Source organism: Malaclemys terrapin, chromosome 19, assembly GCF_027887155.1.
Source record: "Malaclemys terrapin pileata isolate rMalTer1 chromosome 19, rMalTer1.hap1, whole genome shotgun sequence".
Lineage (NCBI taxonomy): Eukaryota > Metazoa > Chordata > Testudines > Emydidae > Malaclemys > Malaclemys terrapin.
The window spans coordinates 8,327,529-8,342,673 of NC_071523.1; the positions used below are offsets into that span (position 1 = coordinate 8,327,529).

The 15,145-nt window shown below is 43.5% G+C and overlaps 2 protein-coding genes across 3 annotated transcripts in view; one reads left to right on the forward strand and one right to left on the reverse strand.

The window, feature by feature from the left end:
* The window catches only part of LOC128826026 (group IIF secretory phospholipase A2-like), a 218,685-nt gene that overhangs the window by 98,480 nt on the left and 105,060 nt on the right, over positions 1–15,145 (forward strand). The gene's annotated exons all lie outside the window — the stretch shown is intronic.
* TMCO4 (transmembrane and coiled-coil domains 4) overlaps positions 1–15,145 on the reverse strand; it is an 82,231-nt gene that overhangs the window by 65,380 nt on the left and 1,706 nt on the right. Inside the window, exons 2-3 of one of the 2 annotated variants that reach the window (XM_054009021.1) lie at positions 7,299–7,483; positions 4,365–4,539 (exon numbers count right to left, since the gene is read on the reverse strand). In XM_054009021.1, the coding sequence (XP_053864996.1) occupies positions 4,365–4,539; positions 7,299–7,477 (354 nt within the window). In that variant the 5' untranslated portion in view covers positions 7,478–7,483. Of the gene's footprint in view, positions 1–4,364; positions 4,540–7,298; positions 7,484–15,145 lie in introns of those variants that run through there. The other variant, XM_054009022.1, reaches the window with a different exon arrangement.

Sequence of the window (15,145 nt, forward strand, 5' to 3'; positions counted from 1 at the left end):
CAGCTGAAGAACCAGGATGCTGCCAGGGAGTTTATGATTATTAGTCCCCCTGCGCCTACGCGTTATTTGTGTCCTAGAAACTCTTCCAACCCTCTTTCCACTCCTGAGTATGGGAAATCTGAAATGATGAGTGAGCTGCTCTTAGCCAATTGCTAAAGCAAGAGGGGGAAAATATAGATACTCCCAAACCCAGTGTAACTCCTTGGACTCTGTAATATTATTCCCAGATGGTGAAGGTTCTGCTGTATAATTCAGATGTGCGAATCAGTTACATGAATACAGATGGAGGAAGGAACTTCTTGCAGCTAGGGGGGCTGAGGGATAAGAAGGAAGTGACGGGAGATACTGAGACTTGGTGGAGGGGAAGGGCAGATGGCTCCAGCCTGGGAAGGAGGATTCCCGGTGTTCATACCCGTTTTTGAGATGTTCCAGACCCCCAAGGTCCCTCTTCCTGCTCCCCAGCCTAATCCCGGACCCCAAAGCGGCCACTCTAACCCTTCTGGGTCATGCTCTCTCCTACCCCAGACATGCATGAGTTTATGCAGGAGTGGAGCCACCCCACAGCGTTTCCTAGTTCTGCCACCCCTGCAGGAATAAACAGACCGGGGAAAAGTCTTTCACGGAAGAACAGGCAAACAGGCGTCAATTTACTTTAAAATCTTTACACCTAATTTAAGTGAATGATCAACATTGTTCCCAGCCATCATTTCCAAGTGGATGTTACCCGCTGACCCAGAAAAGAGAAGGACTTGGGCAGCAAACTCTTGGGGTGATTGTTGCGGGATAACAATTCTTGATAGGTTTGACCTAGATGGGAAACACATTCAATTGGCAGAAGTGGCTTCAATGGGAGTTGTGGGAGGCTCAGCATTTTTTAAACTAAGGCCACTTATTTAGGTGGCTAAATATGGAGCTTAACTCCAGGCACTCATTTTTGAAACTGTTGGCCTGTGAGTTTAGAGGACTAAAGCAGGTCTCAAAAGCCGAAAGGTGGTTGCAGATATTCCGACTGACTGACAAACTGGGGCTAATGCTTATATTAGATGCTATAGGTGTGCCCACCTGTTTCTAATTGTCTCAGACTTCGAACTACACTTGGGTGTGCTGTCAACTGGAACAAAACAAGTATCGATTAGTTTAGATCAAAAATAATAGTCTGTTCTTTCTCTCCCTGTCTCATCAGCAGTTTTGTTTAGATGATCTACAAAAGAAAAATGAAATTGGCTTTGTGCCCTTGTTTGCTTCTTTATGATGTATGAAGTTGGCATGAGAGGCTCTTTTAAACAGTCTTATAACTGCTTGTTTTTTACATTTGAAATTCACGTCCTGCTTCTCCTGTAAAACTCTACGGACAACTAGAGCAGTGGTTCTCAACCTTTCCAGAGTACTGTACCTCTTGCAGAAGTATGATTTGTCTTGTGTGCCCTCAAGTTTCACCTCACTCAAAAACTACTTGCTTACAATATCAGATATAAAAATACGAAAGTGTCATAACACACTACTACCGAAAAATTGCTTATGTTCTTATTTTTACCATATAATTATTAAATAAATCGACTGGATATAAATATTGTACTTACATTTCAGGGTACAGTATATAGAGCAGTATAAACAAGTCATTGGCTGTATGAAATCTTAGTTTGTACTGACTTCGCTAGTGTTTTTTATGTAGCCTGTTGTAAAACTAGGCAAGTATCTAGATGAGTGGCTATACCCCCTTGGAAGATCTCTATGTACCCCTGTTTGAGAGCCACTGAACTAGAGACCTAGTAGTTTTGTGACACCACAGATGCCAAACTTGTGAAAACCGATGAAGAAAGGGAAGTGATTTTTATTCAGACTCTTTGGATTTTGTATATTTTTGTTAACACTTATTTAACCCCAAAACCCAATAAACAGCTGGAAGAAAAGTTGTTTTGTTAAAGATTCAACACCCTTTCCCCAACAACAGAGAGCTTTTAATTCACATTTCAGGGTCACCCAAGGGAGGTCTCTTGAAGAAAAACAGGGTAAAACAGACATTTTAGATATTTCTAAACCAAAAGTCAAGCAGAAATAACAAGCTTTCAGCTCTTCTTTACATACCAAAAAGAAACAAAAAAGGGCACAAGCTCAATTTTGCCCTTTCTTCAGGTCACCTTTAATAACTCCCTCTTTAAAAAGTTTACTAGCAACTTTAAGTTCCTTACAACAACAAGATTATTTAAATACATTCCAAGAGAGAGTTTACTAGTTTTCATTGACGGTTTATTTTTACCGAGCTGCTTTATGTGTGCAAAGCAATCTCCATTCATAGCGTTGCTGCTGTCTTACTTGCCAGAGCTAACTGTCCTTAAAAGATTCAACTTACCAACTGAATTAGTCACTCGAAATGAACATAAATAATAGCCATAATCCTCCAGATTTCACTCAATCAACAGACTCTGCTTAAGATACACCGTGAAGATGGGGAAGAGTGCTAACGACATTGATAAGAATCAGCCTCTCTCCTCTCAGATTCAAGGAATGGGGAGAGACATCAGAGGGTTGGGAATTTAAAAGCAGAAGTGTAAGAAAATTAGACCGGGAGAAAAACACAGCATTCAGAACCGACAGCAGAAGATGGCCTTTAATCTGTAATATCCACAAGAACATGTGTCTTTACAAGCATCAAGATATGACTTATGTTCAGTCCTCCCTGCCACTTCACAACAAAGAAAAGAAAATCTCAGCCCTGGGCAGACTGTGCCCAATGTGCAACAGAAGGTAAAAAGAAGTACTTCTGTACATCCCCATAAACCACTCAGCTACCTGCCTTCATGAATCATTCCTTCAGCATCGTTGCAGAACAATTATCAAGCAACAATCTTAAAAAAAGTACATGCCGTAGCACTAACAGGAACTTGTCACTGAATTCCAGAAGTCTATGGTTATCAGAACTCAATCAAACAAATCATAAAAGTGAAGTGAGTACGTGCAGGATACAGAGACAACAGGAAAGCACAGAATGGCTGGATAAAAGCAGTCAAAGGTTTGTCTCTTAGATTATTTACCTTCAAGTCACAAGGAAACGCTGATCTCAGTTTGAGTATATGGTGGTTCCCACCCACCAAAGTGTTTTGCCAACTACATCAGAAAAAGCCTCAGGTGCATCAACTTATAGTGACCTTTTCCCTATATAATTCCTCCTGTGAGCTATGGGTACGTCTATACTACCTGCCGGGATCAGGGATCGCGTCTCGTCTGGATGCGATAAATCGATCCGCAAATCGACGCCCGTACTCCACCTTGGCAGGAGGAGTAAGCGGAGTCGACGGGGGGGAGCCGCGGCAGTCGACTCGCCGCCGTGAGGACAGCCAGGTAAGTCGAACTAAGATACTTCAATTTCAGCTACGCGAATAGCGTAGTTGAAGTTGCATGGCTTAGTTTGAACCCTCCCCCTAGTGTAGCCCAGGCCTATTTCAAGAAGTTCAGCTGTTCTTCCAGTGAGGAAATACAACTACTCTAAACCTTGTCTCAGAAACACCGAGAGAATCAGTAGCTAAGACTCCTATATTCTACTGTTCTCTTTGAACCAAAGACACAAAGTCCCTGGACACTCAAGAAGAGTCTCTGTTGTACACCCCTGAGCGACATAAGTTATGCTGCCACAGGCGGTAGTGTAGACATCGCTTTAAAGTAGGTATGTATGCTTCCTTTAAGATGCTTTACACTGCCTGAGCTGAGCAAAGGGGCCTAAGTGTAAATGCGAATCAGGCCCATCATGTCTAAGGCCGGGTCTACACTACAAACTCACATTGGTATAAGTATGTTGCAGAGGCTGGGTCTACACAACAAACTCACATTGGTATAAGAGGCAGATTAACTATGCCCATGGGAGAAGCTCTCCTGGGTGGCGAAGTTGTGTCTTCAGTAAAGTGTAGACCTGCCTTAAGTGTTCCACTGATTTCAGTCAAATGTAGATGGGGAGGAGGAGGACAGAGCAGCAGTAGTATGGTAGCAGTGAAAGGGTTAATAGTTTTCCCTTTAGAACGAAGGGCTCTATGCACTGGGCATACAGCACATTTTGAAGCAGAGAAGGTATCAAAGACTCTAGGCATCACTTATTCAGTGGAATCTAGCCAGGTCAGATGTCTAGCACTCACACACTATAGGGATGGATGGATGAATGAATGGAGGGGTGGAAAGTCAGTCACTTTATTCGCCGCCCCACCCTCCCCCCGTTGTTTTTTTTTAAACAGAAGGTAACCTGCTGTTTTAAATACATATAGAATTAGGATTTACTATGCCCAATACACTAGAAAGAGAATTTCAACAACAGACAGGCAGCTCTGACAAGGCCTTTATCCACAAGCCCAATGGAAGAGGGGAAGGGATGAACTTACTTGTGTAATGACGACTGGATTATTTGCCAAGACAGGATCCTTCAGTAAAATCTGAGCAAAGGTTTCTGCGCCCTCGCCACCCAAACCGCTGGTGAACGCAGTCATGGCAGGCAAGACGGTGTCTGACAACTCAAGCCATTTCACCAAGCCTTCAATGAACTCCATCCTAAAGGCGCTGCATGACAACACAAGCAATACGAGTCAAACATTTATCATTTCCTCTTTCCTAAGTCACCTTCATTTTAGACTCCAGGTAGGATTTGAAACGCTGATTAAAAGGCATTCAAGGCCCAGCCTTAGTCTTCAGCTTCTCCGCTTCAGTTTATTAAAGAAAGATGGTGAAAGCAAAGAAAATTTTTTTTTGTAGGGATATAAAAAAACGCCCTGGGCTGTCAAGTGAGAGTTTTACGTCACTGTTTAAAGGTGACAGTGTGGTCTGGATGTTAGAGTGCAGGACTACAAGTTAGCACTGCTGCATTGCAATCCTGGCTCTTTCATGTCACCTAGGACAAGTCACTTAACCTGTTTGTGCCCCTCTCTGTTTTAGGAAATCGAAACACTTGGATTTTTCACAAAGGTGGTGCAAAACATTATGTAATGCATGTAAAGCAGTGGTTCTCAAAGCTGGTCTGCCGCTTGTTCAGGGAAAGCCCCTGGCGGGCCGGGCTGTTTACCTGCCGCGTCCGCAGGTTCGGCCGATCGTGGCTCCCACTGGCCGCAGTTTGCCACTCCAGGCCAATGAGAGCTGCAGGAAGTGGCGAGGGCCAAGGGATGTGCTGGCCACCCTTCTCGCAGCCCCCATTGGCCTGGAGCGGCGAACCGCGGCCAGTGGGAGCCGCGATCGGCCGAACCTGCGGACGCGGCCGGTAAACAAACCAGCCTGGCCTGCCAGGGGCTTTCCCTGAACAAGCGGCGGACCAGCTTTGAGAACCACTGATGTAAAGCACTTTAGAGATCTTTATTGATTTTTCTTGGCCTTTCACCGGGCCTTACTTTCAACTTCTAAAGATCTCTAGTTGTTCACACAAAAATCAAACCACCAATGAAAAGTCAGCAGAGATATCTGAACATGATCAGCCTTTTGTGTAGGTAAGGAAGCAGTCTGGAGTGGACAGTACCATTAACCTTTGTAGGCCTGGGGCTTGGCATCAGCAGTGTTAAGAGACTCACTTTGCAGTGAAGCATAAGGAAATTTTAGATGTAAAGGAAAGTAAATATGGTCAAGAAAATAACCAAGAAAACCCCTAATATCAGTTTTAGGCTGTATATCTCTCCTTACTGTTCCAATGCGCTATGGAAGCACAAACTCAATACGAATAATACTGTTACATTTCAGAGGCTCTGGCTGTGGGAATCACAGAGAAATTGGGTTTAAAACAGCTGAAAATATAAGTCAAGACCTGCATTTTCTTCCCTGCCAGAAATTAACATTGTCTAAGCATCAAACATAAAGAAATGCGTATGACTTGTAAGCTCTGTATTGACGTTCTGGGATATGGGCTCCCCTTGTGAGTTGCCGCGAATGGGGATGGGAGTAAGTGGCATGCTCACAGGGAAGAATAGTTAACCTCTGTCTCTGTACCAGCTGAATGCAATGCCCGCTGTCCTGACCCAGAATCTAAAGACACAACTGAGGCAGCCCGATAGTCCAGGACAGGGGTGGCCAACCTGAGCCTGAGAAGGAGCCAGAATTTACCAGTGTACATTGCAAAAGAGCCACAGTAATACATCAGCAGCCCCCCATCACACCCCCCCCCCACGCCTCCCGCCCACTGGCAGCCCCGCCGCACCCCCCCTCCTTCCCCGCACCTCCCAATCAGCTGTTTCATGGCGTGCAGGAGGCTTGGGGGCGTGGGAGGAGCGAGGGCATGGCAGGCTCAGGGAAGTGGGCGCAGGGCCTGTGGCAGAGTCAGGGGTTGAGCAGTGAGCACCCCCTGGCACATTGGAAAGTTGGCGCCTGTAGCTCCAGCCCCGGAGTCGGTGCCTAGACAAGGAGCCGCATATTAATTTCTGAAGAGCCGCATGTTGGCCACCCCTGGTCCAGGAGTTTAAGGGAAGATTTGTTTCCATGTTTTATTCGCGGTTGTATGGTGTATTCGACACTGTAAGGAGAAAGGGTAAAATTTTCAAAAGTGCCAACGTGACTTGTGCCATTTTCAAAAGAGATTTAGGAGCTTAAGTTTCATTAAATGCTTATGGCTTGTCTACGTGGGGAAATAACTCTAGTGCTGTAGTTATACAGGTATTCCACCCCATGCGCACATGCTTATAATAAAAGACCGTCCACACTAGGAGTGACACCTATAACTATAGCAGTATAACCATAGTAGCACAGTCATGACAGTACATTTCCCAGTGCAGACAAGCCTTGAGATTTAAGCACCCGAGTCAGTCGGGCACTTCCAAAAATTCTACCCAAAATCTCTTTCATGGATGCCCAGCTGATGCACATTTTCTTCATTTTGAGAAGATCTATAGGCATTTTGCAGGATCCGGGTAAACGCAACCTCTTTGATCAGAAAAAATACAGGCCACTGTTATCTTGGACGTGACAAACTCCTGCAAGATTTCACTGGGGAAAGCTCACAAGAAAGTTTTTTGCTGTAAGATTTCAGAGAGATCACAGGCTCGGGCCTTTCCTGAATCAGGGATGTACCTTCAAAAGCAAAGGATTTGAACCTGTGTGGAACCTCAATTCCCATAAACTTCAGCACCTCAAAGGAGCTGGTCTAAAACCTCTGATTTAACCAGCCTGCCGCATGGCATACTTAAGAGTCCTCTTCCTTGGCCTTTGGAAGGACAGCCTCATGCCACCACTAGAGCCAGCTTGGCGCTCTTTTCCTATATAATCTAATCTATCCCACGCACATGATTGGCTTGTTATCAGAATCTGTCTCAGCTACTGCACAAAATCTGCTTTGTGCACCATCCTACCTTTGCTCCTTTTCAGGAAACAAGCAAGCCAGAGATATCCCACAGAGAGCTGCGTATGCAAACCTTCCTGGTTCGCCCAGCTGTTTGCCCACAAGCTCACATGGCTCCTTTGCATCCGTCTGTTCAGCCATCCTTAGTCGTCTCCAAGCCCACCTGCTCCACTTCTGTTCCTCGGCCATTCTCACCTGTCATTTCAAAATAATGAAAAAAACAAAGGTATTTGAAAGTACTGAGGAAAGTGACTGATAGATTTTCCTTTCCAGTGATTGCACGTCCTGGCTCTGTCTTTGATTGAGTCTGCCAAGGGCAGCCTTGTGTGTTTACCCAATGGTGTGACATTGTACAAAACACACTCAATGTGGCTTCAGGCTTCACCTTGTCTTCACCTTCAACAATTATCAAGTGTTTCCATAATACAGTTAATTATTTACACTTTACACAACAGATCAGAAATCCACTTCAAGCTGCAAAGGATCTGGGCTCATTGAATACTAATGAAGCATATGCCTCACACAGGGAAACCACTAAATTAACATGTAGTACAAAAGCCCTGCCACTTATCACAATGACTAATTTATTGCAGTCTGGGAATTTATACACCCGCCCGTCCCCAAAACCAAATTACCCCTCTGTTCATTATGCTGGAAGCATTTTATTCAGGTAAGAAAGTTCAGCTTGGAAGCAGTCTCTGATTAAAGGGAAAACTTTTGTTTTCTAATGGACTTTCCTGTTGTGATTATTGGATTTTCTATATCCCATCCTGGAGTCTGGTGGCACCTTAAAGACTAACAGATTTATTTGGGCATAAGCTTTCGTGAGTAAAAACCTCACTTCTTCGGATGCATAACTTTCACTCTATGCATCCGAAGAAGTGAGGTTTTTACTCACGAAAGCTTATGCCCAAATAAATCTGTTAGTCTTTAAGGTGTCACCAGACTCCTTGTTGTTTTTAGAGACTAACAAATTTATTAGAGCATAAGCTTTCGTGGACTACAGCCCACTTCTTCGGATGCATATTGGACAAGGAGTGGGCTGTAGTCCACGAAAGCTTATGCTCTAATAAATTTGTTAGTCTCTAAGGTGCCACAAGTACTCCTGTTCTTTTTGCGGATACAGACTAACACGGCTTCTACTCTGAAACTTGTTGTTTTTGTAGATATAGACTAACACGGCTACCCCCTGATACTTTATATCCCATCCTGCTTCCTATACTCTGCTCAAGGCTCTTTCTTCACTGCTCCCTTTGCATCCTTTGTCCACTGCCAGCTCAAGTCTGCTTGGCTCAACCTCCCAGTACGTGTTTCCTCAAAATAGTCTTGCGCTGGCCCTCTGCACAGGGATAAATTTCCTCCTATATTCTCCTTGCTCCTCTTTCAAATCCCCCATCTATTACCCCCAATTCTCCCACCCACCTGTTCCACAATGCTTATGTGTGTTGATTATACACCCCCCCCCCCACTGTGCTCTGTGTGTTAACCATAACATACCTATTTTTGCTGTTAAGGTCCAATCCCGTACCCAGTTAAGTTGATGGGGGTTCTGCTACCAATTTCATCAGTGGTGATTTCAGGATCAGAGTTTGTAAGATTTGTGATAGCAGGAACTTTTGTTCTGTTTTGATATATGCAACTTTGCTACCGTAATGCTTTAGGCACATCTATGCTGCTAGAGAAAGGAGGCTAATAATTTTGGCAATAACCAGAACAAAGGAAATCATAGAGTGGTGTAGATTTTCAAACATTTAGGGCATTTAACAATGGTAAAAGGGTGGGTTCCGATATGCAAATAGGCTTTTAAACTGCCAAACAACACATTAGGGCCCTGATTTGGCAAGAAAGTTGTATTCTTGCCTGCGCTTAAATTCCTAGCTGGGTGCTACCTGCGGCTAGGTGTGCCAGTCAAGGTGTGAAAAATGTTCCCTCTAGGTGTGCATCATGTGTGTGCTGGGCAAGGCATGAAGGACCTGATTCAAAGCTCATTGGAGTCAATGGAGAGACTCCCATTGACTTTACCAGGCTTTGGGTGAGGCTCTAACTGGTCCAGGGCAAGCTTTAAGGCAGACTGCTGTGGCTAGCATTAATCAGACTAGGAATTTCAGAGTGGGCAGATGTGCACAGACAGCATCCATGTGACAATTTCTCATAAAGGAGTGCAGAATGGGACCAATCACCATGGGTGGGGTTGGGAAGGAATTTCCCCCCAGGACAGTGCCCTTGGGGGGTCATTTGCTAGGACCATATCGGTACATCTCACCTAAGTACTTTGGTCTAATTCCAGATGTTGGGTTTAGCGTGTGGGTGGCTGGGTGGTATTAGAGGCCTGCGATAGACTGGTCTAACTAGATGATTTGACGGTCCCTTCTGACCTTAAACTCTCTGTTTAAAAAGAATCATTCATTAATCAGTATCCCAAGGCAGCCTGGGTTTGTCTGCAAAGGGGGAAGAGGGCTCCTCCCGATTCAGAATTGCCTTGATATTATTTCAGAAATATGTAAATTCAAGTCCTACCCTATGTAAGTGCTACTGTTTAAATGCCATGAAAATCCATCGCTCTCTTCAAGAGCTGGTGATCGCAATGACTCATGCCCCTGTCTTTCTGGAAACGGAGGCCCCTCCCATGTGCATCTCCTGGTTCTGTGACTTGACCATGCAGGTCTGAGGTATCTCAGTGCATTTCCATGGAAACAACACAACACAGGAACCCAAAGTCCAGGAACGAACAAAATAATAAAACTGCACTAATTCTCTGTACGGACTAAGAAGGGCAGGAGCTGACACATGATTCCCAAGGGATTGAGCGGTCTCCTCAGCTCCATTGCTGGCCTTGGGTGAGGTTCCATCTTGGGCATGTGACGTTTGGGTCGGCACCGAGTCAGCACTTACTAGGTTAAGCTGTAACTCTGAAGAAGGGAGCTAAACCTTCCCCACTCGCTAACAGTTTTCTATGAAATCTCCAATGATAAAAAAGTCCCTATTTGTCTCACTGCCTCACATCCTTTTCCTTGAACGCTGCTGATCTATCAGTTCAGGCAGCTTGTCGTCTCTATGCCAGGCCACGTGTTCGGCCATGGTTTTCAAATGTGGACATGTGACTTGCAGATCTCCACCGCACTCACACCATTTAGCGTAAGGCTTAGCAAAACCCGCACACTTCATATCATGTAGCTAAGCACAAAGCTCTATTTTGGGGCAAACAAATCTATTGTACAGCATTAGCTAGAGTCTGATCCCCCTAAAGTGTCATCCTGACTCCAACTTCTTGAATAAATTGTTCCCATGAAATATCTCATATTTCAAGTGCCAGCAGTTTTTGCAAACCATAGCTTGGCATTTCTGTTATCAGCCCTACAGACTTGCAGATGTGAGCATATTATTATAACAAACAAATGACTGGAAAAATCCACTTGCTCCCAGTGAGAGCAAAGATTTTCTTGGCCAGTGAAAGGGCCCAAACTAGCAACTTCTGGAGAATTTAATACAGACCTAACTTTCCTGAGCAGTTCTTAGGATATTATGATGCTGGGTATTACAGGAAACCCTAAGAATGAAAGATTCCAGGGGGACGAAATAGCATCCAGGTGTCTCTGAAGAGACAAAAAGTTTCTTCTCCCTGCCAGCCACTAGAAGGGTGTGGGGAGTCACATTTATAGGGTACTATTATCCATAGGCTGACACCAAAAATGGAGCAACTGAGCAGGGTCTAGAGACAGTACCCTGGGAGAAATGCCATCTGCAGAAGCTGGGATTGCACAGTAGGTGTTTTCACCTTTACATTTAATTCCAGATATAATGTGTCTGCTAATTTTTTGACTGAACATACATTCCCGGAACACGAATGCTCCCATTCTGAACAAAGTTCAGTGTACTCCCTCAATTACTAAAAGTCACTCTCCCCTCCTTCATATGGGGAGCCCCTGTTTGTCCAGGAAGTTTCTGCACATTGTTTTCAATCTATTTATGATTACCTCATTCTTGACTCTAGTGTGTAGTACAGTCACCTGCACAATCTAATCTTTATTTCCTGCTAGTGTAACCAGTACAACCAACTGTAGAAATGACACTACAATAGCTTCTTTGTACGTAACCTTATTCCATAAAACTCAACAAACAGATCATTAAAAAAAGGATTTGGGAGTTTCGCACCAATGATGTTGAATTTGCTGAAAAGTTATTAAGGTTCTAAGAAGCCCTATTCTCTGTGTTCTGCCATCCACAAATCAGAGCTTTGAGGTGATATTATGGGCGATAATTTTCGAGCGTGGGACCCCACAGTTAGGTATCTAAGCACACCTCTACCCCGATATAACGCAACCCGATATAACATGAATTCGGATATACTGCGGTAAAGCAGCGCTCCGGGGGGGGGGGGGGTGCATACTCCGGCGGATCAAAGCAAGTTCGATATAACGCAGTTTCACCTATAACGCGGTAAGATTTTTTTTGGGTCCCGAGGACAGCGTTATATCGGGGTAGAGGTGTATGTATAGGTATCTAGAAACAGCTGGATTTTCTGAAGTGCAGTGTCAGGAATAACAACATCTGGTTTAGTCAAATTCAACATATTGGCCTACCTGATAATCACATCCTGCTGCTATTGAAATCAAATCTGTAGATATCCGTGAACCACATTTGCAGATCATGGATCAGATGCGGATACAGATTTTGTATCCACGCAGGGCTCTATCAATGGGAACTGCAGGAACTCAACGCCTCTGAAAATCAGGCCACTTAGTTTGGTGCTAAGTTTGAAAATTTTGGCCTGGGTATTTTGCCACCGACTCCAACAGGAGTAAATTGGTCCCATAGACAGGCTCAGATCCTGAGGATTATATTCGGCTTGTTTCACTGAAGTAGGTGCCCCTGTCTCAAGCAAGGTAATCCAACAGTCCAAAGCATTTCCATAATCTGAGCTGTCACTTGAAAAATTTTTTACCAGCAGCTTTTCACATGAAGTGCCCTTTGTTGTCTTGAAAGGTGCTGTATTTTAGATAATGACTTCAGCAATCCTATTTAAAAAGTGAAATAATAATCCTACATTAAAGCTTCACAGCTGTAAAACACTGGAGTGTTCCCTACCGGTGGAAAAGCAAACACAGGCATACTAGCTTCACATTCCCTCCTATGCTAGAATATAGATGCTTGGAACTGCCAACCAGCAGAACGGCTTAAATCCTTGGAACCCTCAAATGCACCTGAGCCATCTCATTAACCCAGTGGGGTTGCATCGGTGCAAAGGAAGCCACAATTTAGCTTTTAGTTTCTGAGTCTCATTCCCCAAGAAAAAAGGAGCAGGAATGATTAGAAGATAGGAAGCAGGGACCTCGGATGCTGGAGGGATGGACTGTCTTGCATCACACAACAATACCTGAGTAGCATTGAGGGGCTCTGTACTATCTCTCACCGTATTATTTGCTAAGAGCTGACAGCATGCTCAGAGCTGTATAGATCATGGAGGAAATCCCAACCAGTTTACAGTAAAAGGCTCAAGGCCTGCAACTGGGTTGGCCTGGGCAGACTTTCTGACCACTGAAATCAGTGTGGTCTATGTGGTAGCAAAGATCTGCCCACATGGATCCGATTGCAAGATTAGGATATAATAGACATACACTAAACAATATTACAGACACACAGAGCACAAGGTGACCATATGATGGATTTAATGCAAAGCAGGGGAGCATATTTAACAAACAAAATTACAACCAGATAACATATTCTTCTTCATGACCATTAAATAATACCTCCAGATTGCCTAGCATTGGGCTTGACTCTGCAAAACCTTACTCATGTAAGTAATCTTTAATCACAAGGGCCCCAGTCCAGGAAAGCACTTTAGCGTGTAAGTCCCTTTCTATTTAGGAACCTATTTAAGTACATTTGTAACTTTAAGATGGTGTAAACTTCAATGGGATTGAGCACTTTCTTAAATTGGGGTGCTGTCCTGAAACGTGGCCATAAAAGAGCTCTGCTGGTGTCAACAGAATGAGGGAGATTTTATTTAGGTTTTCCTGATTTAGTCTTTAGGAGGAAAGGTACAATAAGGTTAATGGAGGTCTTTGATAAGAGAATAGTTATGCCTTTTTCAATGATAAAACAAAAGCACTGCTGTCAATTTCTATCGCTCGGCTATTACCGGATGTGTAGAAATGCAAAGACTGACACACCGTATGAGACCAACAGACCATTTAGTCCACTATCCTCTTTCTAGCAGTCTCAGATGCCTCAGAGGAAAGTGAAAAAAACTCAGAAATGGGCAATTATAGAATAAACTGCCATTAAGGGAAATGTCTTTGTAACCTCAGGCAGTTAGTGATTGGCTTATCCCTTCAACCATGCGGGTTGTATCCCTTATATTTTTTAATCTTATCTAATGTAACTGTGGATGGTCTTACTATTCATACCAATGCCTTATTATTCCTGTAAATGCAGTTTGGACAAATGAATTAAAGGAACTTCAAATGGGTATTTTGGAAATTCTAATTTATACAGCAGTCACAAGAGTTATTTCAGATGCTGACAGAAAAATGCAATGCAACATTAAAAACATCTTATTCAGAGGAAGATTGTAATTTGCTATACCACCACCTAACTCTTATCTTTCATTAGTAGATCTCAAAGTTCCTCACAAACTTTTTAATGTATTTGTTATCTTCACAACACCCCTACATGGCAGGGAAGTGTCATGATCCTCATTTGTAAACGGAGGTACAGAGAGGCTAAGTGATTTGCCCAAGGTCACACAGGAAGCCTGTGGCAGAACAGGGAACTGAACCTGGATCTCTCAAGTCAGTGCCCTAACCACTAGACCCATCCTTCCTCTCGAAAAGCTGGTTAAGGCCATAATCTTGAAAACATTTATGAACATAAGCAGCTTTACGCACATGAGTTCTCTCATTAACTTCCACTGGACTATTCATATGAGTAAAGTCACACACACATTTAAGTGCTTGCATAATCTAGGTCCACGACGCAGAAGCACACAATAAATATTTACTTTTCAGAATGGATTATACATCGACATAAAACATACAAATATAATGTAAGAATTCCGCTGCAGAGCCATATACTTAATGTAAACCACAGAGTACTGGAATCAGGACAGTACCTGGAAAATCTCAGCTTTCTTTAAAAAAAAAAAAAAAAGTTTTTGCTAGTACTAATGCTTGCGGAAAAAAGCTTAAAAACACACAGCATCCTAAAGACCTGACATTGATTACACCCCTCAACTTCCTTCCCCAGAAAGTCACCATCAAGGCTCTGTACAACTCAGCTCCTGCTGTCTCTGTTCGCATCTCACTGTACTCCCCCTTCACTCTGCCCACACCTAAGAAGCCCTAAAGGTTCAAAAACCCAAGAGGCAAATAAAAACAATCCAAAGTCTGTTTTATTTAAAAACTCATTATTTTAAAGACAAACTCATGATTTTTGCAGCCTGACTCACAAAATCTGAACATTTGGGGTTGACAGTATTGATATTATTTTTATTGGGAACTCATGCAAAGCTCACTGATCTCACTGGTCTTTAGATCAGGCCTTTTTTTTCCATTCGGGGTGCACAAAGGGCCAGCAAAAGGCCAACGAACACTTACATCTAATTTAAACCCTCAGAATAGGGATCAAGTGGGATTTACATGGTACATAGACCTTCCGTAGATTTTAAGGCCAGAATAGACCATTATGATAATCTAGTCTGACCTCACGTATAGCTCAGGCCACAGTACTTCACCCATTGAAGCTGTATCAAGCCTATAACTGCCTGTTCAAGCTAGATCAAGTTTTTAGAAAGATGGCTAATCTTGATTTAAAAATTTCAATGATGGAAAATCTACTACATCCCATAGTAAATTGTTC